This window comes from Zalophus californianus, chromosome 16, assembly GCF_009762305.2.
Source record: "Zalophus californianus isolate mZalCal1 chromosome 16, mZalCal1.pri.v2, whole genome shotgun sequence".
In the NCBI taxonomy this organism is placed as follows: Eukaryota; Metazoa; Chordata; class Mammalia; order Carnivora; family Otariidae; genus Zalophus; species Zalophus californianus.
In genome coordinates this window covers 23,175,054-23,200,764 of record NC_045610.1, presented here as the reverse complement: position 1 = coordinate 23,200,764, position 25,711 = coordinate 23,175,054, and the positions used below count along the sequence as shown (strand labels likewise).

General features: G+C 39.5%; 1 protein-coding gene across 8 annotated transcripts in view; it reads right to left on the bottom strand.

Moving 5' to 3' along the window:
* The window catches only part of AP2B1 (adaptor related protein complex 2 subunit beta 1), a 133,232-nt gene that overhangs the window by 23,920 nt on the left and 83,601 nt on the right, over positions 1-25,711 (bottom strand). For 6 of the 8 annotated variants that reach the window (XM_027624921.2, XM_027624923.2, XM_027624926.1 and 3 more), the window contains 4 exons: positions 21,844-21,885; positions 20,837-20,983; positions 17,988-18,133; positions 13,027-13,156 (listed from right to left, as the gene is read on the bottom strand). In XM_027624921.2, coding sequence (XP_027480722.1) covers positions 13,027-13,156; positions 17,988-18,133; positions 20,837-20,983; positions 21,844-21,885 — 465 coding nt within the window. The remainder of the gene's footprint in view (positions 1-13,026; positions 13,157-17,987; positions 18,134-20,836; positions 20,984-21,843; positions 21,886-25,711) is intronic. The other 2 variants (XM_027624927.1, XM_027624925.2) reach the window with 1 other exon arrangement.

Sequence of the window (25,711 nt, the reverse complement as noted above, 5' to 3'; positions counted from 1 at the left end):
GTAAAGAAGCAACAGACTCTAATGTTTATTTTGCCCACTTGAGAGAAAATGAAAATTTTTTTAAAGATTTTATTTATTTATTTGAGAGAGAGAGAGAGCATGAGAGGGAAGAGGATCAGAGGGAGAAGCAGACTCCCCGCTGAGCAGGGAGCCCGATGTGGAACTCAATCCCGGGACTCCCGGATCATGACCTGAGCCGAAGGCAGTCGACCAACCAACTGAGCCACCCAGGCGCGAATTTGAACTTGTAGTCCTCAGAGTACAGTTGGGACTGAGGGGCACCTGGCTGGCTCAGTCAGTGGAGCATGTGACTCCCGATCTCAGGGTTGTAAATTCAAGCCCCATGCTGGATGCAGAAATTACTTAAAAATAAAATCTTAAAAAAAAAAAAAATTGGGACCAGGGCCAGACCCACCCAGGTAAAAGGGTGTTAAATCAGAGTGAAGGGGTAGGCTATAAGGCCACTGAGAAACAATAGGCAGAGACAGTGTCGAGATACTCTGCTTGCTAAGATGAGGAGATGGCCTTGCTGAGATTGGTTCAAGAACCACATGCATCTGATATTTGTAAACAATTCCTTAAATGAAAACAAAAAGTTCATTCAACAACAAATATTTAAGTACTGTGTGCCAGGCACTGTTATTGTTCCAGGCACTGGGAGATAATACCAGTGCAGAAAAAACCCAGAGAGACAAAAACTGCTGCCCTTTTAGTTTGCATTCTAGTGGGAGAGGAGGTGGAGGTGATAATGAATAAGCACATTAAACAGTATTTAACAAGGATAAGTGCTCTGGGGAAAAATTAGGGTAAGGGAGGGTCAAGAATACTGGGATAAGAGAGAGGAAGACTTGTTAAAAAGGTATTATTTTAGCAAAGGCCTGAAGAAGGTAAGTAAGCCATGCAGACATGCAGATTGGGAAAAGGAACATTCCAGACATGGGGAAACAGCAAATTCAAAGGCCCTGTGGTGGCAGGGTACCTCTCTGAGGGTCAGCCTGGGAGCCGGTGTGGCCACAGTGGAGTAGGAAAGGTGGGCCAGATGCAATTGATGAGGAAAGGCATGGCTAGATCACAAAGGGCCCTAGAAAACACTGCTGGGATTTGGGCTTTTCCAATTAGAAAAAAAAAAATCAGTGCAAGTTCCTCCAAATTGGCGGGACTCTAACAGGGCAGTGGCATAGCAAAAATTAAGCAGTCATCGTAACTCTGATAGAACCATGCCTATGTGGACAGGGTCACTGGAGAGGGCAGCTGTGTGCCTCATAAGGAACCTGGCTCAAGGGGAAATAATGCTAAGATCCACTGCATCTGTTCCTGCTGCAGGTAGCTCCCACATTTTTAAGAAGTTTTAGATGTCAGGCAAAATAAGTCAGAAACTATTTTTTTAAAATTTCTTATTTATTAGAGAGAGAAAGAGAGAAAGCAAGAGCGAGCAGGCACAGGGAGAAGCAGATTCCACTCTGAGTAGGGAGCCTGATGTGGGACTCGATCCCAGATCCCAGGATCCTGGGATCACGACCTGAGCTGAAGGCAGACACTTAACCAACTGAGCCACCCAGGCGTCCCAAAATAAATCAGAAACTTACAGCAAATGTAAATGTGATCTCTTTCGGCCAATATAGAACCCACCTGCCATACTATCTTGACCAATCTGGTTACTATCCAGAAACCTCAATTGCAAACCCCAAATTCTCTCTTCCTCCAGCAGCCTACAACAGAATGACTCTATCCAGTTTCAGTTGCCAAAAACAGCCAGCAATATTTTCATAGGCCTTTCAGCCTGCCTGACAGTTCCCTAAACCCTATGGTCTCACCTTAAACAGGTTCTGCCAGATCTATATAGGCTCTAAACCTTAAAGGCACCACTTTCTCTCTCTTTTCCTTGAGAGATCTGGCTGATGTGCCCTTGGTTGCAGCTGCTGCCTCTCAGAATACTATTTGCTGCGATGGCATGAACTGTTTGCTTTGTAGGCCTTACTGTTAAACTTAAATTTAATACATACTGCACTGAATCACAAAACAGTGAAGACAGGACTAGTAAACTACCAGTTAAAGTGACTAGATAATCCACACCCCAGTCTGGTATGTCATAAGACAGAAGACCCAATGGAAATTCAGACCTCAGTAATGAGAATGAACATTACTCATTTTTAAATCCTAGGCTAAAAGTGATCTAGAACCTAAACTAGGTTCTAGGTAATCAACATAGAGTTTCAGATTAGTTAGCAGCAAATCAGAAATCAAACGGGTTCACAGGTGTGCCTATGCTCTGCCCCACTATATTATCGAGCCTTAACGCGGACAAAAGAAGGGCAGACAGGTTCCAAGATGCCCGGGCACACAGGCAGAATACCATGCGCAGATGCCAGCTCTGACTAGTTTTACTGGAGCAAGAGATCAGACATAGAAGGGACAGAAATCATTCTCAGGAGCATGAGCCATGGAATTGAGAAGTTTTGTGCTTTCAGCCTTCTGACTCCTTCAATGGCTCCTGGAAAGGAACACTGTTACCCCACCAAGGACCACCATTTATTCACACACTTCTCAAAAATAATATTTTCCTTCATCTCCAAACTGTAATTGATTCTAAGTACATTTACCAGTGTCTCTATTTCTAACCACCTTTTCTACTTAAAATTAGAACAATAAAACTGGCAACTATTTGCAGTGCACACAAATAAATGTCCTTCCATAAATTTAGGCATTCCTGAAGTGGACTGAAAGAGAAAATGAATTCAGACAATATATTTTCATTATAGGCTCACCTAATTTTCAGGCCCTATGAACCTTGATTCAGAGAGAAACTTGTTCTATAAAACCACAAGCTATAGAACTAGGATCTACACATAGAATTTAAAGGAAGACATATTTTAGTTCAATATAAATAACTTTTAACAGTTTCAAGATGAACAGACCATTTTAGGGTAGTAAATCATTAGTATTCACGTAGATGTTGAGATGTCATCACTGCTAATATAGGGTAAACTCGATCAGAAATAGCACTTGGGGCTGGGTGGCTCAGTCGGTTAAGTGTCTGACTCTTTGTTTCAGCTCAGGTCATGATCTCAGGATTGTGAGATGGAGCCCCTCGGTGGGCTCTGCCGCTCAGCACAGAGTCTGCTTGAGATTCTCTCCCTCTCCCTCTGCCCCTTCCCCCTCTTGCTCTCTCTAATAAATAAATCTTAAAAAAAAGAAAAAAGAAATAGAGCTTGAAAGTTTTATTTTCAAGGTGGATGGACCTCAGTACCTTGAAGCCTCTGCATAACTCCTACATAAAAATTGTGAATAAAGCAAATTCTTCTATCTCACTGAACATGATGCTACAGCAAAATATGAGTGTAAATATGAATGAGGGGGCAGGATATGGCTCTCAAGTGGGCTTCAATCCAGCTAAGAAAAATCCCAGCGAGCTCTCTTTAATTCCAGCTCATGAGGTACTGTAAAGCTTTAAGGCTTTGCATAAAGATTATCAGCCATAATGAGAACACAGGGACTAGAAAGAGGTACCTTTTTATTCAGAATTCAAAGTCCCCTGCTGCATAAAGATCACATGGTTACATCTACTTTCCAATGATTTATCAAATCAAAACCACAAAATGGATTCCATTTTTCATCATCGACTCCTAACTTACCATCATGATATAAAGACAGCTGGGATTTTAATAGATAAAAGCCCACAAATCACTTTCTTTTATTTTTTATTTTTTTAAAGATTTTATTTATTTGAGAGAGAGAGAATGAGAGATAGAGAGCACGAGAGGGAAGAGGGTCAGAGGGAGAAGCAGACTCCCTGCTGAGCAGGGAGCCCGATGTGGGACTCGATCCCGGGACTCCAGGATCATGACCTGAGCCGAAGGCAGTCGCTTAACCAACTGAGCCACCCAGGTGCCCCACAAATCACTTTCATTACCACTTTAGAACTACTGTGTGAAATTCATTATTTGCTCAAGATTTGCAACTTGGGCCTCTGTTACTTGAGTAATCTGATCTCAGAGACCCCCTTTTTTTTTTTATGAGGAACTAGGTCCCAAGCTTGGGTGTTTTGAGAACTGAATTCTGGATTTCAGGAACAACTGTGTGCTGCCATTGACGCCAGATTTACAATCCATTGGACCACCTCTGCTTATGAAATACTGAATTCTTGTCTACTGCTTACGGGTGTTTATTCAAACAGGGTAGTTGCTATTAATAGATATATCCTAAAAGAGAGTCTCAGAAGCCAGTAGTTGAGTGCAGGTTACTGAAAGACAAAAGATATTGCTTAGTAGAATCTTGATTACCTTAATAAAAAGGATAAGGAGTACTCTCAACAGGGATAACCTAGTAAAAAAGCAATATATAGTATATAAGATACTCTAATTTCTCAGGTAAGACATGAAAAGTACATCAAATTTGAAGCAACAATCACAGAAAGTAATTTTCTCTTTCTTTGGTAGTAACATGTTTTCATCCTTCATAACCAAGCCTCCATGACCTACATATTGCTAATGGAATATTTCAGGTTCTGTCCTGTCTACAGGGGTTATTTTCAGCACTGGATCTATCTGTCCAACCTGGGAATCTCTTATAGTTCCCATAAAATCCACCACTTCAAGGACTCCACAGCTATTCAAACAGCATGCGGTCCCATAAAAGCAATCAGAGTGCACAGTCCTCAACGGTGGATTCTGGGAGACCAAAGGAGGTTTTTAACACTGAACTTGTTTGGCCTGCACAACAGTCAAGAAAACTCAGCAAATGCCAAGCTGGTTAGCTTCATCTGATGGAAGCTGTTGAAAAGATCTTCCATTTGGAAGCATTTATCAGTTTTTCTGGTATAATAGCCACAGCTGTGGGCTTTCTGAGTGTGAACTGACATATGTAAGCCATGAAATATCAGGGACAGGCACCATCTGCAACTGATTGTCTCAGGCTGGGACTCAAATGTAGGAGTAGCAAGGGACAGAATTTTCTCAAGGCCATACACTGGCAAAAAAAAAAAAAAAAAAAAGCCTTTTGGCTAAGATCTTAAAGGTATGAATAAATAGGACTGTAAGACTGTGTTCTTTGCAGCTGCGATCTTCAGCACTTTCTGCCCTAATCACTCAAAGTTTAAAATGAAAGAAGTTGTTTTAGAAGAGACCGTCAAAGAAAAAAACCATGAAACGTTTTCGCTAATATTCATCCTCCTATCAAACAATACTTATGTGATCAATAAGAAACACCATATACAGGAAAAACCCAATTCTTTATCCATAGGTTTACCTCTAAGGCTCCCAATTATAGAAGGAAGAATTTTTATAAAGGTGCTATCAGACTTTCAGGTAAAGAGAGTAGACTGAAAATCACAATGAAAATTTCTTTCTCCTGAAAGAATTTCTGCCATAATTAAAGAAAAAAAATTTAAAGGTATAAATTACAAAGATGGGGAAGGAAAAAAATACAACAGCAACAAAATCTTGGCGTCCGCAAAAGACATGGATCAGCAGCACCACCACCACAATTCTCCAAAGCTCCGACTGGCAGCATGTCTGGAACTGTATGGAGGGGAAATGTAGGGACGGAGTGTCAGAAGAAAAAGGATTAAGATGCTGCTGGAGTCCCAGATCCCCACCACCACTCTGTGCTACCTTAGCCCCTCAGCAAAAAAGGGGAAGATTAATTCTTTTAGAGGATAAAATACATGATACTTTGAAGGGGCTGCCAGGCATGGCTGAGGGGTGGTGGATTCAGTGAATTTATGCATAATGAATGCTGAGACTCTCCAGCCATCGTTCCCAATTTAGCTGCCAAAAAGCTGGCAGAAAGCCTTTATACTCTAGACCAGAGAGTCAAAGATAATTTTTGGAAGAATTAAGCCAGCCCAAGAAGACAGACGTGAAAGTACTGACACAGAGGATTCCAGCTGCCCTCAGTGATGAGTAAACTGGAGCTCTGTTCCTGGGTCTCTTGGTTTAGAAAGCCACACTCTGAACCTCCTCTGGCCTCCCTGCAACCCATGGACAGAATCATCATCAGGACCAAAGAGATATGCCCAGAGAGAACACACAAAATCTACTGGCAGAGAGACCTAACACTGTTTTCAGGGCCTGCTGCAGGTACCTCTACTAATCATTTTTCCTGGGGGACAGTAGGCATACCCTTAGGTCCAAGGGATGGCCAAAGGGTAGAGATGGGATGAAGGAGAGTAGGGTGTGAAACAGGTTTCTCCAACTATACTCCTGAGTACTCCATACTCAGGAGGTGCGGACTTTTGGCAAAGAACCAAATGGAAATCCTAGAAATGAAAGTACCACATGTGAAATGAAAATTATAGTGGATGAATTTAACACAAGGCTGTGGCCTACAGAAGAAAGAGTTGGTATACTTGAAGACAGATCAATAGGAATTATCCAGTATGAAGAAGAGAAAGAAGATAAAAAGAACAGTTTCAGCGATCTGAGGGACAATATCAAGCGGTCTAACATTTGTGTAACTAGAGTTCCAGAAGAAGAGAGATAATTGGGCAGGAAAAATTTGAAGAAATAATGGCAAAATTTCCCCAAATTTAGGAGAAACTATCGACTTACAGATCCAAGAAGGTCAGTGAACTCTCAGCCAGATAAATACAAGGAAAACATCTAGGTACACAATGGTTAAACTGCTGAAAACCAAAGATAAAAGAAAAAGAGAGGGAACTCACAGATCAGCAATGTCCCAGAAAACTTTCTGCAAAGGTGGAAATATTCTGCTTCCACAATGCTTAACCTAGTAACCCCTAGCCACATGTGCATCTGAAGTGTGACCAATACAACTGAGGAAATGAGATTTTAATTTTAATTTTAATTAATTTCAATTTCTATAGCCACATATGGCTAGTGTTCATCACAATGAACAGCGTAGCCAAAGAGAATTGAGATATCAAGCCATCATAATATGTGCACTTTACTGATTCAAACAAACAGTAACAATAACAACAAACAAAACAGTCTGAGGTACTGAGATAACTGGAAACCTGGACACTGGGTATTTCATGTTAAGGAATCCTTGTTAATTTTTTAATGTGAACAACAATTATTCTGGTTATATTTTTTAAGAGAAACCTTCTGCTTTAAAGATATATATTGAAATTTTACAGATGAAATGGTATGTCTGAGATTTGCCTCAAAATGTTATGGAGTAGGGCTGTGGACAGGGATGTAGATGAAACAATATTAACTATAATCACTGAAGCTCAATGATGGGTATGGTATACAGGGACTCATTACACTATTGTTTACTTTTGTAATGTTAAGAATTTTCCATAGAAATTTTTTAGAAAGTAAAGCAAAAGGAGAAAGAGATGGAAAATAAGAGGGAAAAACAGGGATTGGCTCAGAAGGGTCAATATCCAAATGACAAGACTTCTAATAAGAGAAACAGAAAATAAAGGGAGATCTACAAAAGTTAAAAAAAAAAAAAATTCCCAGAACCAAGGGCTACAAGCTTCCACTATGAAAGAGCCCAATGAGTCACCTAGTACAATGGGTGACAAGGGACTGATACCTCTAGAGGCGCATCATGTGAAATTTCAGAATATGAGGGATAAAGAAAGGATCTTATAAGCTTTAAATGAGAAAGAACACAGCACATAAAAAAAAAAAAAAATCAAGAATCAGAATGGCATCAGACTAGAAGGAAAATGATTTCTAACCTAGATATACAGAAACTGTCAAACAGTATGAAGAAGACATTTTAAAACAGGTGAAACTTCAAAAACTTTATTCTCTACATACCCATTCTCAGGAAGCTACCGCAGGATGTTTTTCATCAAAATGAGGCAGTAATCAAAGAAAAGAACCATATAATAGGAGACCCAACATAGAAGAGAGAAGGCAATGAACCACAGAGTGATGATGAAGGGAGATCCCAGGATGACAGCCATCTTTCACATAAAAGAAAATCAGTCCAGAATAGAGCAGGTCAAAAGACTCCAGAGGGGACTTCAAGAAAGTGAAACTGATAAGACTTTTTTGAAGGGTCTGATCTCATGAGAAGTTGGGACTGAATTATAGTTAAAAACACAAAAAAATTAAGCAAACAAGAAGAGACAGGTTTTTTTTTTTTAAAGATTTTATTTATTTGACAGAAAGAGACACAGCGAGAGAGGGAACACAAGCAGGGGGAGTGGGAGAGGGAGAAGCAGGCCTCCTGCTGAGCAGGGAGCCTGACGCGGGACTCGATCCCAGGACCCTGGGATCATGACCTGAGCCGAAGACAGACGCTTGACGACTGAGCCACCCAGGCGCTCCAGAAGAGACAGGTATTAACAGTTAAGTATCCAACTACTTACAACAAGTTTTATGGAGAAAAAGATAATAACAGTTCATAGCTCAGCTTTGAAGTATAGTCCTAATAACGTAAACACTGGGGGTGCCTGGCTGGCTCTGTCTATTAAGTGTCTGACTCTTGGTTTTGGCTTGGGTCATGATCTCAGGATCATGGGACTGAGCCCCAGGTGGGACTCCCTGCTCCGCAGGGAGTCTGCCTCTCCCTCTCTCTCTGCTCCCCACCTCGCCCCTCAAATAAATAAGTAAAATCTTAAAAAAAAAAAAAATGTAAACACTGAACTCTGATTAAAGCAAATTCTGAGCTAGCTCTGTCAGGAAAATAGGAGGATAGGACATAGGCATGAAGAGGACATCAGTGAGTGCAGAAAGACGTTAAAGAATACCTAAAATGGAAAAATCCAGAAGTCACAATCCAAGCATTTTATTCAGAGAGATAAATGCAAAAAGTCTCAACTGCAAGAAGCAAGAGAGATTGACCATGGAAAGAGAAAACTGGGGCTATGTTGGGGAGAAAAGGCTGGGGACTGGGTTGTTCTGAACTAACTATACAACTAGTTGACTCTTTAAATTTTTTTTAGGAACTCCTGGGTGGCTCAGTCATTAAGCATCTGCCTTCAGCTCAGGTCATCCCAGGGTCCTGGAATCGATTCCCACAGGGGGTACCTGCCTGCTGCTTGTGCTCTCTCTCTCTGATAAATAAATAAAATCTTCTAAAATAATTGTTTTTAAAACCCTGGACAAAATTAAAACCAATGATCTCATAAGGGTTTATGGCCCAGTGAGAAAGGAAGCAAAGCAGCGGTGAGAACTCTACAGCATCTGCGCAAAGCCCAGGATGAACACCTGTTCTGTCGTTAAGTCTACTGTCTTTTTGCAGACACTGACTTGAAGAAGCAGTCACTTGCCAGGTGTCAAGTTTGAAGAGTATATTGGGAAAATGTTTCTAAGCAACTAACAGAGATGAAATGAAAGTCAAGGATATCAGAGTCAGAGAAGACTCATTTAGAAGTAATTCATTTAGACATTTGTTAATGTTTTTGTTTTATTTAAATAGAGGGAATTCTCTTTTTAAAAGAATATAATTGTATGCTATAAATAAATTCAAGAGAAGATCCCACCAGAGGCAAGCTAAACTTTTATTTATAAATTGGATTCGCAAAGGCTTTGACAACCAACATCGGTACAGTAGGAGACATTTTCTAGGCTCACATCTTTACTAGGTACTTAATTCTTGTCTCTAAAGTAGACTATATTTTACATTTTAAGAGAGAACAGTGTCTTTTTAGCCTTTCAATAGTGTTTCAGACAGACTATGAGCCAGTAAGTTGTTTACTGAGCACTGTAATGAAACGTTTTTGTACTAAGTGCTACACGACAGTTTTGGCAGCTGGGTTTATTTGTCCTATATATTGATATGAAATTAGCCAAAATAGTTTAAAACCCACACTGCCTTCAAAATTTCTTTTCCTCAAACTCCAAACATTTTTTTTCTTTCCTGATTTTATGGTCTGAAGTAGAAAAGCACTAATTTTCCCATGTGAGTTCTTGAATTCAAACACTATGCAAATATAATGTTTAAATGCCAATCAATCTTTACCTGGCTTTATCTGGATCTTTATGATCTAAGCTTGTTGGAGTTAATATTTGATTCTTTTTGTTTATACTGGGACAAGGGCAGAATGGAAGCTGAAATCTGAAGTAAACCACCCACCTTAAGCTAGCCATTACTTTCAACTAGCACCAGCAGACATTAAATAGAGCTGCTCATAGTGGGGGGAAAGAAGGTTTCTCTTTAAGTTTTTGCTCATCTTCTCCACTGGGAAATGTCAATTAATGAGAAAATCACCATAATTATGGCATCCTTGACAGAAGATATAAAATTTTTAAAAGTCTGCTTCTTCTAACTTCAGGTTTGCAAAAACAAAAATTTACTAGTCCTAATCAGTACTTTTGAGGGGAAGGATTTGGACTAAGATTCAACTGCTCTTATGAGGGTTCCTTATTCGGGATGTTCATTTCACTGAATGAGAAATGAAAATACAAAGAGGAAGGTAAACTGACATTCATTTACTTATTATTTCCTTTCTGTTTTAAGAGCAGAAAAATTTGCCCTGGTTTCTGTGACCCAAATTCCCTTTCCTACTTCTACAGTAAAGCATTCTTGTAGTCATGCTGACTGTCCTCAAATACTGTGCTGGAGGCTCTACGGGCCAATAGGAGGTTAGATTTCCATGAAAAAGGAGCAGGTGTAGATTTGGGTTAGTTCCTTACTTCAGGATTCTGTGCTGGAAAAGCCCCTTAACACACTGCTCGCATCATAGTAACAGCCGATTCCATCTGCACAGTAATCCTTGTTTTGTTCTTCTAGTCTGAGCCAAGTTCTTTCATGACTCACTCGTCTTTGCTCCAAGTCATTACACCCTTTGCAGAGAAAGAGGCATCCACTAACTGTGGCAACAAGGTAGTGAACTGGTGAATAGGCCTGGTGTGCTGGTATTTAAACTACCCAAGAACCCAATTCGTCTTAACTCCAAGTAATTGTACTGGTGAGGTCTCACCATCAGTACTAGGATTCACACTGGTATTTCCAGATGATTGAGCAATGGTATCCCACCTGTCTTGACTGGAAAGTGGAAGGTTGATATTTTTCTTTAATCATTTTAAACATATTTTATATTTTTAGTCTCATTCAGACTATTCATTTCAAGTTCCTGGTGGAAGGGGAGTCCTCATCCTCTGTCTGCTGTGTCTTCTGTCTTTCATAGTATACCTTTCCCTCTTTTTATGGTTCAGATTGTGAGCTTTTTTAAAAAAAGACTATTTATTTGAGAGAGAGAGAGAGCACACACAAGAGGGGCAGAGGGGCAGAGGGGCAGAGGGAGAGGGAGAAGCAGGCTCCCCGCTGAGCAGGGAGCCCAATGAGGGACTCGATCCCAGGACTCTGGGATCATGACCTGAGCCGAAGGCAGATGCTCAACTGACTGTGCCTCCCAGGTGCCACCCCTGTGAGCTCACTTTGAAAAGAGATTTTCTTTTCAGCTGGGAGTCCTGATGGCTCTGAAGCTTAGAGCTGTTGCAAAACCACTGCTTTGCATTTGCTCCTGCCAGGTACCTTGAGTTTCACCAGTCCTGGACCAATTTTACATTAATTTATTGGTTTGGAGAACACTGTACCTAAGTTTGGGCTATATGCCCATATATTATGCCATGTATGGCAAAATATTGGGCCCTGGATTTGTCATAAGAGGGCATGCAGAATGTTGGTCAGAGAGAAACTTTTCCATCACCTGCCCTACTATAAGCACTTTTCCCAGTTTCCCATCCACTGAGAGAGTTACCCTTCCAGGGTCTCAGCTCTGCGCAGAGATCACTTACAGTTCCCAATCTCAGGTGGACCCAGGGCTGTCTCTCTTGTCCTTGTGAGCATTTAAAAACCCATAACATCTAGGGCTTATATCTGTATTAATAACCCTTTGATACTGCTACACTTGAGCTTCTAAGCTTACCAGTCTGCCTTCATGTTGCTTGAAACCCAGAAGGCTTATATTTCAAAGAGAAATTCAAAACAGATGAAAACTGAATGAAACTCTCAGCTAGTACTTAAGCGTTCTAAAAAATTCAGTACTTTCAAGATCGAGAGGCTCTTGTAGACCTGATAAAGTTCTGAGCTCCTCTAAGACACTGCTACTTATCATAGTTATGTGCTAATAGGGGGCCTTTAAATCCAAATAACTCTATTTGTGGTTGTGTGTTCAAAGATAACCTCTACATAAATCTATTCTCATATAAATGACAAATCCGCTACAAAAGTCTTTAGAAAAGAGGTTTGTAAATATGATCTTTGGGGCGCCTGGGTGGCTCAGTCATTAAGTGTCTGCCTTTGGCTCAGGTCATGATCCCAGGGTCCTGTGATCAAGCCCTGCATTAGGCTCCCTGCTCAGTGGGGAGCCTGCTTCTCCCTCTCCCACTCCCCCTGCTTGTGTTCTCTCTCTCGCTGTGTCTCTGTCAAATAAATAAATAAATAAATAAATAAAATCTTAAAAAAAAAAATCTTTAAAAGTTTCTAAATGTTTGTTGAGTAAAAGAATGGGTAACCTCCTATGTTACTCATTCTTTTACTCATTGGTGCCTGGTACCAGCTAGGCACCAATATGACCTTTTTCTTTTTAAATTAAAAAAATTAAAAAAAATTTTTTTTTTAATTAAAAAAGCCACCTGGGTGGCTCAGTCGGTTAAGCAAATGACTTTTGACTTCATCTAAGGTCATGATCTCAGGGTCATGATACTAAGCCGTGAGTTGGGCTCCGCACTGGGTGTGTAGTCTGCTTAAGATTCTCTCTCTCCCGGGGTGCCTGTGTGGCTCAGTCGTTGAGTGTCTGCCTTCGGCTCAGGTCGTGATCCTGGGGTCCTGGGATCGAGCCCCGCATCGGGCTCCCTGCTTGGCGGGAGGCCTGCTTCTCCCTCTCCCACTCCCCCTGCTTGTGTTCCCTCTCTCGCTGTGTCTCTCTCTGTCAAATAAATAAAATCTTAAAAAAAAAAGAAAAGATTCTCTCTCTCCCTCTGCCCCTCCCCTGTGCTCTCTAAAAAACAAATAAACTCTTCTCCATAGTTATTTCAAATCTGAATACTCCACGACCAAATCTAATAATGAGCAAGAGAGAGTGGTTGTTTTACACATAAATGAAATAAAATCGGAAAGGTATCAAGTTGCACCCCCCGAGTGAAGTAAAACTCTAACCTGCAGGTTATTCAGAGGTTCCATCTTCATGACTGGGCCCAAGGTGTTGAGAGGCAGGGAGACATCAATGCTCTGGTTTGGCATGAGCGGTGTATGGATGGCCAGAGGAGTGCTGGGGATGACACCAAAGCTACGAAAAAGGATGAAAAAATTCCAGAGGTTAATCAGAAGGCAAGATTTAGCCACATCTTTGGGTTTCAATGGCTCTTTACTCCGTTTGAACATAATTTTTAATAAAATTAAATGGAAGAAACAATGGAAACAAGATGCTTAATTCTAATTTGCTGTAAACTGATTACAATATAACCCGTTTCCCATTAAATGGATTTGAGGAAGGAGAAAACATTCATAAGCACAGAATTGCTTTGCTAGTTTCTTATGTTTCACACCACTAGAGGGACAGATTCAGTAAGTTTCTCTCTCTCTCTTTTTAAAAACATCTTTCCTTAGAAAATCCTTGGGAGAAAGAAGACTTAAGAATACACACCCTGTAAAGTACAATAAATTGACATTATTTCACTAGCTTGATAACCTGCCTCAGTAATCCAGAAGATTACTTACTGGTAATTCTAATTTTCTTTTTTGTTTACCTATGCAAGACACAATCACTAGAAAAGAGACAGTGAAAGTAAAGCGAAATTGATTGGCTTAGACATTCCAAACGACGAGGACAAGCTGGTCACTTTCTAAGCCTGAGGCACAGAGTATGTACCCACCAGTTTGACTTCACAGAGAAGCCTGTCTAATAACAATACAAGAATAGTAAAGAGATGGGAAAAACCTGAGTCTGGAGTTACATAAATAACAAATACATATGAGAGCAGACTTTTTTTTTTTTTTTTTTTTTGAGAGTGCATGCTAGAGAAAGTGAGCATACGCCCAAGCAGGGAGGGTGGGAGGGGCAGAAGGAGAGAGAATCTTAAACAGGCTCCACCCCCAGCACAGGGCTCAATCTCATGACCCTGAGATCATGACCTGAGCTGAAATCAAGAATTGGACACTTAACAGACTGAGCCACCCAGGTGCCCCAAGAACAGGCATGTCTTATGTACAAGAAATATAAGAATTTCAAATAGATGGAGCATAAAGGTAAAAGTGGGCCTACAGGTGTAACAAATACACAAATGAAAGATATAAATTTATATTGAATTTGTGTTCTAATTAGCCTCAGGAAGGAAGATGGGACTATAATACTTATAAAATAACTATAGAGTTTATATAGGTAATATAAAGAACTATAGAGTTTACATAGGTAATATCTTTCAAGAGTCAAAGGATGGCAAAGAAACATTTTCTTTTTCCTAAACTATGCTTTAGAATATCAAAATGTAATAATAAAGTGATCCTGAGAACACACATCACTCATTTTTGTGTAACATTTATAGATCAAAAAACCATTCTGTTCTTTTGATCTTGCTCTCATGGTCAGCAATCTCTGAAGGCAATATTGGGATAGAAACATGACAGCAGTTTAGTTCCTAATCTTCGAATTGCTCCTCTTGGAAATGATAACAGAGGAAACAAAGAGGGGAAAATTCCTTACTAATCTACAATTTCACCTTCTGCAAAACTACAAGTCCGAGGAAACCCACAAACTCCCAATTATATTTACATGTGGCCAAAGCACACGAGATCAGCAGAACTGGTGAGAGAAGCTCTGGAGGTGCAGCAGGGAGGCACAGAGAGTTCAGAGGCAACTAGTGATAGCAGGCCTCAGATACTGACCATAAATATCCATTCTCAGAAGAGAAACCCATTCCAAGTGCCAAGCGCTGAGTAGGGCAAATACCAAACAGGGAATGCAGAGGTCAGGTGAAGAAAGAAGGTAGAAAGTCCCCAGGGGGGCCTGGAGGTAACAGAGCTCAAGAAAGCAGCCTTGTAAAGGGGAAACAGATACCGGGAGATAGGGCTGTGTTCCTCAGAGGCAGAAAGCAGTAAGAGAATCTGTAGAGCTCAGGACTGAAATAAAGTCGTCTTGAATAAAGTCAGGTTCTTAGAGGCAGAGGAGTTGTGGCCACACCACAGCAAAGGAGGGAGAGTCCGTGCGTAGCAAAGCCTAAAAAATTGACCCTGGCTTATCTTCCTCGTCTACAGGAGCCTCCTGCTAATAGCAGGTCCTGCAAATTCCAACTCTTTCAGATAGGAGTATCAAATGCTATAAGCACAGCACTCAAAGACACTATTACAAAAAAGTGGAAAAACAGCAGTACAAAACTTACTAACAAATAAGACATACTTAAAAACAATTTGCCATAAAAACAATGGAAATTATGGGGGCGCCTGGGTGGCTCAGTTGGTTAAGTGTCTGCCTTCGATCCCAGAGTCCCGGGATCAAGCCCCGCAGAAGGAAGCCTGCTTTTCCCTCTCCCTCTTCCCGTCTCCTTCCCTGCTCCCCCCGCTCCTGCTCACAAACACGTGCTCTCTCTCTCTCTCAAATAAAATCTTAAAAAAAAAAAAGAAACATTTATACAGAAGTTAATGGAAAAACACACTTAATAAAGCAATTGCAGTCACCAAAGGAGAACACGTAACAGTGAAGGAAGCACTTGGGGCAGAGATGGCCAGACAAGAGGAGAAGATAAAGGAGTCAATAAAACTCAGGAAAGAAATAATAGAAAAGAATAAATCATGTCAGAAATGAACTAAACTACATCAATAACATAGACGCAAAAAACACTCAACAAAATTTTAGCAAATTAGATTCAGCAATACGTAAAAACAGACAATATATCCTGACCAGACAGGATTTATCCCAAGAATACAAGATTGGGGTAGCGTTCAAAAAAAATCAATCACTGTAATCCATCATATAAATACACTAAAAAAGAACCACATGATCATCTCAATAAATGAAGAAGCATCGGACATTTTTACCAACTTATAATAATTTAATAATTAATGATCAATTTAATATACACAGTAAAACTCAACAAACTAGGAAGAGCAGGAACTCCCTCAACCTCCATGAAAAACCTACAGTTAACACTGCACTTAATGGTGAAAGACTGAATGCTTTCCCCCAGAGAATTAAAACAGAACAAAGATGTCCCTTCTTATCACATGCACTCTACATTTACTGCGGACCCTAGTACAGTCTGACAAGAACAGGTGTAAGACTGAAAAGGAAAAGATAAAACTCTCTATCCACAGACAAAATGATTTATCTATGTAGAAAACTGTAAGGAATCTACAAGAAAGCTACCAGAACTAATAAGGGAATTTAACAAAGTTGCACGATGCAAGTTCAACATACAAAAATCAATTCTACTTCTATATATACCAGGAAGAAATAAACATTAAGATGAAAAGAATGCTACTTACTATACCATCAAAACTATGACATACTTAAATCTGACAATAGACAGGCAAGATCTGTACATGAGAAATTATAAAACAGTGCAGAGAGAAGTTAAAGATGACCTAAATAAAAAAAGCAAGCTGATAGATTAGAGCTCAGTATTGTTTGATGTCAATTCTCTCCCAAACTGATCTACACTCTCAATCAAAATCCCAGCAGGTAAAGGACCTAGAATAACCAAAAACAATTCTGAAAAAGAACAAAAATGGAGTTTGTACTATCTGACTTCAAGGCTTACTATGGGAAAACAAAGTTTACTCTGACTCTCTTACTTTACACCATATTTAAAAATTATCTCAAAATGGATTATAAAAGTTAATGTTGGAGCTAAATCTATACCACTTCTATTAAAAAAAAAAAAAAAACAGAAAAAAAGATCTTTGTATCCACGGGCCAAAGATTTCTTAGAACATAAAGAGCATAAGCAATACAGAACTTTTACTTTTTGAAGGACACTGTTAAGAAAATAAATCCACAGAAAATATTTGCAAGAGGTATATCTGACAAAGGATTTGTATCCACAATATATAAAGAACTTCTACTACTTGATAATAAAACTAAAAAAAGAAAGATCTGAGCAGATACTTCACTAAAGATATAATGGTCAATACATTGATGAAAAAAATTGCTCAGTATCATTAGTCATTAGGGAAATGCAAATTAAAATGAGAAATAAATTAAAATGCAAGTCACTATAAACTCTTAAGAATGGCTAAAATTGGTAAATAGCTGGAAATAGAACTAGTCTGACAAAAGGAAACATAGACTTTCCAGATAAGTGATTTCTAATGTGCCAAACTTTCAATCTAAGGTATAAAAGTTATTTCCAAATGCTTAGAAATAAGTAAGACAATCACTGATACAAGTTGTCGCTGATAAATTTTATTAAATCTGCTTTAAGGGTCCAATTAGTACTTTGCTAGAAACAAGTCTGATTATCTTGTATTTATGAATGGACCTGCCATCAAAGTCTAGCAGGCAGTTTCCTGAACCACGATATTTAATAAAAAACAGTGATGTTTCAGAACCATAGAAAATCAGTATTTACATCTTCATGCTCCCTCCCTTAATAAGGCAAAGAATTTATTGCTAAAAGCAGACTGTCTGCCTACATTATTTAGCTAACAGGTATACTGACTATGTTTCAAATTTTTGACATCAACCAAAGTATGTTCATTTTTCCCAACAAAATGTGGGCTTTGGATATTCATTTGTTTTGTTCACTACTCTAGCCCCAGTACCTAGAAATGTTTGGCACATAGATGCTAAACAATTATTTGTTGAATGAATAAATGGATTTTAATTAAAACTTTTTTTTTTAAAATAAATGGTTTATTAAAAACTTTCTAGTCCTAGAATCCTTTAAGAAGGCAGTAAGTAAATTCTGGTTTCCTTTTTCTATAGGGATGAGTTTCCCAACGAAATTCCCTAGGGCCTCCAGAGCTGAAGCTGACAAGTGAACAGACATGCAAGACCAGCTCTCACTCTACACCCAACATCTGCCAACATGAGAGTTTTTAATGCATTGTTAAAAATGGAACATTGGCTTGTTGTAGACAAGGCACAAGTTTCATGACCCGAGCTGCGGACTCAGACTTCCTACCTATTCTTGTTAAACTGGATTGCAAAGTCTGTCATGTGCTGCAGAGCTTTGTTGGTGAAGTTCATTTCCATATAGATGTGCCCCTGGCGGTGAGTAAATGTTCCGGAAATCTCCAAGCCTTTAGCTTTTACTGCAGGCAGCCAGACCTAAAAGACAGTATAGAGCCCAATGGAACCACACAAGATTTATCTCAATGCTATTTGTTTTGAATATACAAAGATGAAATTAAGATTTCGCTTCTTTAGGCAATTATGGTGATTTTTATACTATAAATATCAAGTCAGATGCAAAAGGCTCTGGATATTCTCTGAATTTTGAGATTGTTCTCAATTGAAGAACCAAACCAAACTAAACCCACACGAAAACAGTCTATGAATAACCCGGCTAGTTCTCCATCTTCTGTTCAACTTGATCATTTTACTGCTTGACTACTGCTACCAAAAGTATATACAAGAAAAAGAGAAATTCCAATGAGTATAATTTTATTATTATTATTATTATTAGCACCTTTGCTAAAAGGCTTAAAAAGGGAAGGAACTGAATCTACTAATGAAAGTAGCATGTCTGTATCTTTGAAGACTTTTTTTTTAAATCATCACTAAAACCATTATCAGTCATCTTAAAGGCAAGGACCATGTCTTATGTATGTTGTTAACTCTTGCTATAGTTTCTGGTAAATAGTACTTAGATGTGGCTTAAGTACTTTGAATGCCTATCTTCTCTATATAATCCATTACCCATCCCTGGCCCTAGAACCTGTGATAATCCTGGACAGTAAGAGTTAATTTAAAAAAAAAAAAAAAAAATCAGGGGGCACCTCGGTGGCTCAGTCAGTGAAGTGTCTGACTTGATTTTTGGCTCAGGTCATGATCTCAGGGTCATGAGATCAAGCCCTGAGTTGGGCTCTGAGCTTAGCAGGGAGTCTGCTTGAGATCCTCTCCCTCTCCCCTGCTCCTCCCTCTGCTCTCGCTCGCTCTCTAAAAATAAATCAATCTTAAAAAAACAAAAAAAAAAGAAACAGGAAATTCATGAACTGTTCTGACCATCTAAGACACAATACAGAAGCATCAGTGGGTGGTTGAATAAACATAAAAACATATTCAGCCACGCTAAAGACAAAAAGGAAAGGAAGGAAGAAAATGAAATCAAACAACCATAAGATATTTTTCATCTATCAGAGAGTCAAAAATCCTAAAAGTCAATAATACTCAATACAGAATTTAAGCAATCTGGCACTTTGTACTGTGTTGCTGGGAATATAATGTGATGTCACCTTTGGAAGTGGAGAATGTCTATTTTAAAATGTTTAAATGATCGGGGCGCCTGGGTGGCTCAGTCATTAGGCGTCTGCCTTCGGCTCAGGTCATGGTCCCAGGGTTCTGGGATCGAGCCCCACATCAGGCTCCCTGCTCAGCAGGAAGCCTGCTTCTCCCTCTCCCACTCCCCCTGCTTGTGTTCCCTCTCTCACTGTGTCTCTGTCAAATAAATAAAATCTTTAAAAAAAAAATGTTTAAATGATCAAGCACACTGCAGGTTTACCCTATAGCTATATTTACAAAAGTATACCAGGATAAAAAAATATATGTATACCAGGATATACATATGCAAAGATGTTCACTGCAACACTGTAATAACAAAAAGTGGGGAGGTGGGTGATAGGACCAAGCAAAGAACCTGTAGGTCCATCCAACAGGAGAATGATTAAATAAGTTGTGGCACATCAATACAGTGGATACAGACATTCAAAATAATATAGTAGAGAAAAAACTAGATGCAAAACAGTATATTCCCCTTACATAGTTCTGTTAAAGAACACAGACATATAGGTATATGCATAATCCTTTTCTTCTGGTAGGACACACGAGAAAGTTAATAGTGGCTATCGATGGGAAAGTGAGGACAGATAAACTTAATTTTCCATCTGTCATTTCTACATTACCTAAATTTGTCATTTGTACATATTATTTTAATATTAGTAAACAAATGCATTAGATAATTTTTTAACCAATAATTAAAAGTCTGTGGGATAATATCCAACACAGAAACCTCACAACCAAGTTATTGTATTGTGCCAAAATATTATGGCTCAGTTTTAAATCCTATTTTTGGTTACTCTATTCAGCAGCTGTGTAGACAAAGTTATGACCCCTGGAATGGACAACTGGTCTACAACTCTAACAGGGATCCTCCAGAGTCAGATGAACAGGCAGAGAGTTCAGGAAACAAACAGGCATACTGTCCCCCAGAAAGGCACAATTACAAGAAACTGGGCCTAGCCCGGATGGCACTATTCCCAAAGGCTGAAATAAGCTTCACTTACAGCAGTTTCCACTTTTGAAATTCAGTGTGAGCAGGACATTATGCAAGGTTGAGACTAGAAAAACATCAATGACAGAAACCTAAATCAGAACTCTAAAAACATACACTAAAATCCATGAAAGCCGAATGTGAGCATCAGCACTCTAGAATCCACACGTAATACCAATCGAAAAGGGGAATGGAAGGAAAGAGAACTAAAAATGTTATTCCTCTATACCATACCCTGCCACCCTCCGCCCCTCACGGTTACATTAACTGGGTTTACACTAGATTGACTTCAGTGCTGACAAACCAGACAGTATTTCTAAACACAAATATTTAATATTTCCAATTTTAAGTCTAATTATAGAAATAGTTAATGAAGATGCTATGGTGCTTCTCGTATTGCTAAATTTCAGGCTACTTTTCATCTTCCTCTTAAATCCTTTAGGACAAGGGCCCAAACCTTGGACTTACTATCAGTGGAAGTAACAAAAAATACAGTTAAGTAATTCAGGTATTGTTCATTAAGAAAATATCACTTTACTTACAGCCTTAGGAGCCACATATCCACCAGGTGCCATGCCTATTCCCGTGGAGAGTTCAAACAGGTCATTCAGACCACTGCTGACCACAGCAGGAGTAGGTGAAGGAGCAAAGGTTGCAGGCACTGATGAGGGGATGAAGGACTGTCCCACCTGCAGGGAAAAAGGGAAGGGGGGCGGGGAAACCAGGAAAAACAGATTAATAGCCCTTAACATGTTGCTCTATATTTTAGTAGTAGTGGTAAAACAGTAAGGACACACCATAATTACAATATTCTTGGAGCTGAATTAGTATATTCTTTGTCCTCTTAATCATCACAGTTATTTTTTCATCATTGATAATATACAGACACTCTTTAGAAGTTCTATCAGAGAGTAATCAGTAGGACCAGGAACACAGTGATCCAAGATCTTTTCTGTTTGTTTCCAATTTTAGCTTCCATGATTCTGTGCAAAAGGCCTACATGTACCTTAATGAAGGGGGAGTCTGTTTCTATAGAAAGAAGAACCATCCAACTCAGAAAGCAGTTCTATTTCCACTTGGGTGCAGACAAGTCTTACTTTCACATTTAGGCATAAAATATCTAGTAGGAAACTCTCCTGGGGGGAGATGGATATTCATACCCCCCCCCCAAACTCAGTCACTTACGAGAAGAGTCTCCCTCTGAGTCCGCTGACTCTCTCAAGTTCTTTGTAGATGACACTAGAGAATAAGAGCATTCTCCAGTCAAGATGGGAGGTTCCATTTCCTTTAGCTCTTTAATGTCAGGAAGACAAAGATCTCTGTAGACACCAGAGCGCCAATCCCTAAAGATGTCCCTACACCACATGTGGTGTATGCCTCCGAAGAATCCAAGTAACCCTATGCTACTTTCTACTCTTCATATACTGCTATAGAGGTTTTGGTGTACAACACTAGACAGCAGCGGTGACTGGTCTGAGAATGTGTGCATAGGAAAGGCATCAAACAGGGGGCAGCGCATCCCATGGTGAAAAAAACGGATGGCACTTACTGCCGGACTTCCTCCAATGCCCCCGCCAAGGTCACTGCCAAGCTGAAAGAGAGAAAGGAGAGAGAGGAGAGAGAGGTAGAGTTCATTTAGCTAAGTACTAGATGCCCATATAGAATCTGTAAATTGCTCTACCAAGTTGCTGGGAATACATGCTGTTCAACTTGACTCCCAAAGCTTAAAGAAATTCTAGATTGCAAAGAAACATGTCCTAGGGGAATCGAGTAGTGGTACTGATGGTGTGTGGGAGTTCTGAGAAAACTTGCAAAGAAGATGGAGCTGGGACATCTCAGGGATGTTTCAGATCCAATCTTCTCACTGGGGTACACAGGCACAAACCTAACCGGATTTAAGGAATTTACATATTCCAAGAAGCTCTATCAACAAGCAGTAATGTCTTGAAAGTGTTTTATTTTTCCTCTAAAAAGAAATTTAAGGGAGAAAAAAAAGAAAAGCAAAGAAAACCTAAAATGTGCTTTGATCTACAAAACCTGCTGTCCCACTGAGAAGGTGGGAACCAAACCAGTATTGAGCAATTTCAAGCTTCAAAAATTACAGGTGGAAAGAGTGATATTTAGAATTTAGAACTTTCCTAAGAAAGAAAACAGCTGGGAGAGGTCAAGATACCCTACCCGGGGAGGAAGTAGGAAAGCATGCAATGCTTCAAATCTCTTTCACAGTCGATAGTACTAAGGAGAAATGCTGTGACTTATCTGGAGATCACGTAAAAGGATGCTAACTATTGGAGAATTAGATGGACTTAATTAGCTAGGTGACAGGAAAATCATCATTCCACATGGTCTTAATCTAGCCTTTCCCCCTGTCAGGGCTCTGATATAATTCATCCCGAAGCCAGGCATCCATGACAAAAGTATTAAAGAAGAACTGAACCTGAAAATAGCTGGCATGAAGAAACATAAAACACACATACACACAACTAACAGTGCTGTATAAAAAGCGAACACCACCTTTTTTGGCTACAGTTCCGCATTTGCCTCTTCCCTAGTTCTCACTGTGCATCTGAAATTCCTCTTTGAATCACCAAATGCCTTGTCTGCTCTACAAACACTGTTTCCTTTATTATCTGTCATTTAGTGGTAGAAACTTGGAAATCTTTGTGCTGTGGTTATGTTAAAAAGCAAAATTGTACTGGTTTTCAGGATTTGAGAAAGCGGATTTATCTTCTCAGTGAAAAAATACATGAAACAGGGTTGCCAGAAGCTAAAAAATAATCTATCCTGAAAAACAGTGAGACCTATGACAAAATCCTGTTTCCACACCATGACAGAAAATGGGCTGGGCAGGTGCTTCATAACTAGCATTAATAAGCATTCTCTGCTCTAAGTTACAGAGCACTCCAAACCTTGAAGAGCTTGGTTCCTGAAGATTACTTAATGGTTGAAAATAAGCCAAAAATCACATGTGTAAATAAATAAAAAGGTTACCACAACAAAGAATTGAAACAACTGGAAAAGTCTGAAAGCAAAGAGAAAAGATATCCACATCTGCTTTCTCTCTGGTTCTGCAATAGCACACGTCTGAAAACCACCTTTTATTCAAACACTTATATAACATCATTTGGATACAAGGCACTATGGCGAATGTAAAGATGCCAGGCAATGAGGGGAATACACAGATGAATGAGACCCAGACTTTGCAAACTGGCAGGAGAAATAAAACATGAATGCAAAACCACACAGAATATTCTAAAGCAAAAAAAAGAGAGAGAGAGAGAGAGAGAGAGAGAGAGAGAGAAATACTGAAGGGAAGAGCCTCCTTTTGGCTGAAGAATAATGAAAAGCTTCAAAGAGGTGGTAGTGTGGGATTATAAAAGCAAAAAGGGGGAGGTTATTTTTCAAATAGCATGCACAAACACTGTAAAAAACATGAATAAAAGCAAGATCAAGAAGAAGGAGTGGTCCAATTAGACTGAGCACAGGGTAGATATGTGTTTAAAAAAAAGTCACAAAATAAGTTTGCAAAGGCAGGCTGATTATGGGAGGTCTTCAATTTTTTAATTTCTCCTTCATAAAACCTTAGAACGTTTCATAGACTAAGAGTATTAATAACTACTACAGTTGTGTTTTATCAACCTTAGATACACACAATAAATCAACCACCTGTGTGTGTATACTGGGGGGCATTTAAAAAAAATACTGATGCTGGAGTCTCACTCCCAGAGGTAGTGATTTAATTGTTCTGGGGTGGAGCCTGGGCATCAGAATTTTGAAAAGCTCTCCCAGTGATTCTAATGTATAGACAAGGTTGAAAACCAATGCCTTAGATAATTAATGTTTGGAATCAGAAAAGATTTACCTGTTTGAAAATGACTCTGGAGCTAAATCCTGAATAAAAAGAAAGCTAGACCTTGAGGAGGAGAAGAAGAAAAACAAAAAAAACCCTTAATAACAAAGGGGTGGATGCACAGTGTCTCATTTGTCTTGATGCTTTGATCTGCTTTGACTTTCTAATGGGCTTACCTCTTCTTCCCCTCAACCATTCTTCTCCCTTCTGGCCAGGCTTACAATCCAAGCTTAAAAGAGATGGAATTCTGTATGGACCTGATTGGCACTCAGTGGAAAGAAAAAAAAAAAAAAAAAAAACCACACTGGAAGAGAAATGGCAGTTTTATCCTATATGCTAAATTCAATAAAAGGCATTGAGAAAAGGCACTCACTGGTGGTGTTATTTCCAAAGGAAATAAAGCCCATGTATAGCCCTTATTTTCTTAGACTTCATTCTTGGTATCTTTGAGTATTATATGAATATTATCTTAGCTGGGTAAGATCTGAATGTACTCTCCCCACCATGCTGCTTGTCAATTTTATTCAAAAACATGAAAGAAACTGAAAAGCAATCCAGGAGTCCCATGTTTATGTTCAGTGTATCAGATACAACTCAGCTTCAACACAGAATCAAGAACTCTGATCTTAAGAGACAGAATCTATAGGGTATTAAGAGACACATAGCCAAAAACATAAAGGTTCACCTAACTGTGCTGTTATGTCCAGATAGAAAAGGGAAAGGACAATTTCAATACATGTTTTCTACCTAGCAAAACCGTAACTTATTATTCAGACTTTATTCAGCATCTTTCCTTTGACTGAAGAAGTTCCTGAGCGAGGTTATCATCCTCCTCTCGGAAAATATGACAAGGCTGATAGCACAGTGATGGGCAAGAGTGACTAATAAAGAGATGTCAGCATGGACGGGAGCCAGTTACCCAGGGAGTGGCCTCTCCTGTCCACAGTAACAAGGATGATGTAGACAGTAACCAAGAAAAAGAAAGAAGAAAGCTGGAAGGCTGAATAAAACACAGAAACGTTCTCATGTTGGCCTGAGCTAGCCATTAACCATGTCAGTTCAGTTGTTGGTATTATCTAGAGTCAGACAAGATTCATCTGCCCGGTCATACTTATCAGGTAGGGGACAAAATCAGCCAAATGAGAACTTGTAAAAATTCGAAGATGTCTGTTATCCAGTGGGCTGGTGGGAGCTGAGTGAAAAGGGCTAGGTGTGCAGGGCACAGCTTTAAATCTCCACCCTCGGCGTCTAGCTACCGTGTTTTAAGTGTCTCCTGGAGCTATCCACTTCCCACTGTCCTCAGGACTGCCTTACTAAACCTGCCCTTCTCTCCATGAAGGAAATGTCAGGACAGAGGAAGACAAAGACAGGTGAAGTGCCAATTTCAGCAAAAGAGTATTTCAAATGCTCAAAATTGAGAATTTTCCTAAAGGCATGCAGCTGATACCCCAGGTCCAAATGGTGGCATGGTTAGTGGTATACAAGCCATGGTGGTCTGGTTCCCCTAATCTCCAATCTAAATCATAGTAGTTGTGGTCATTAAACAGCAACATCTTGCTACTGCCAA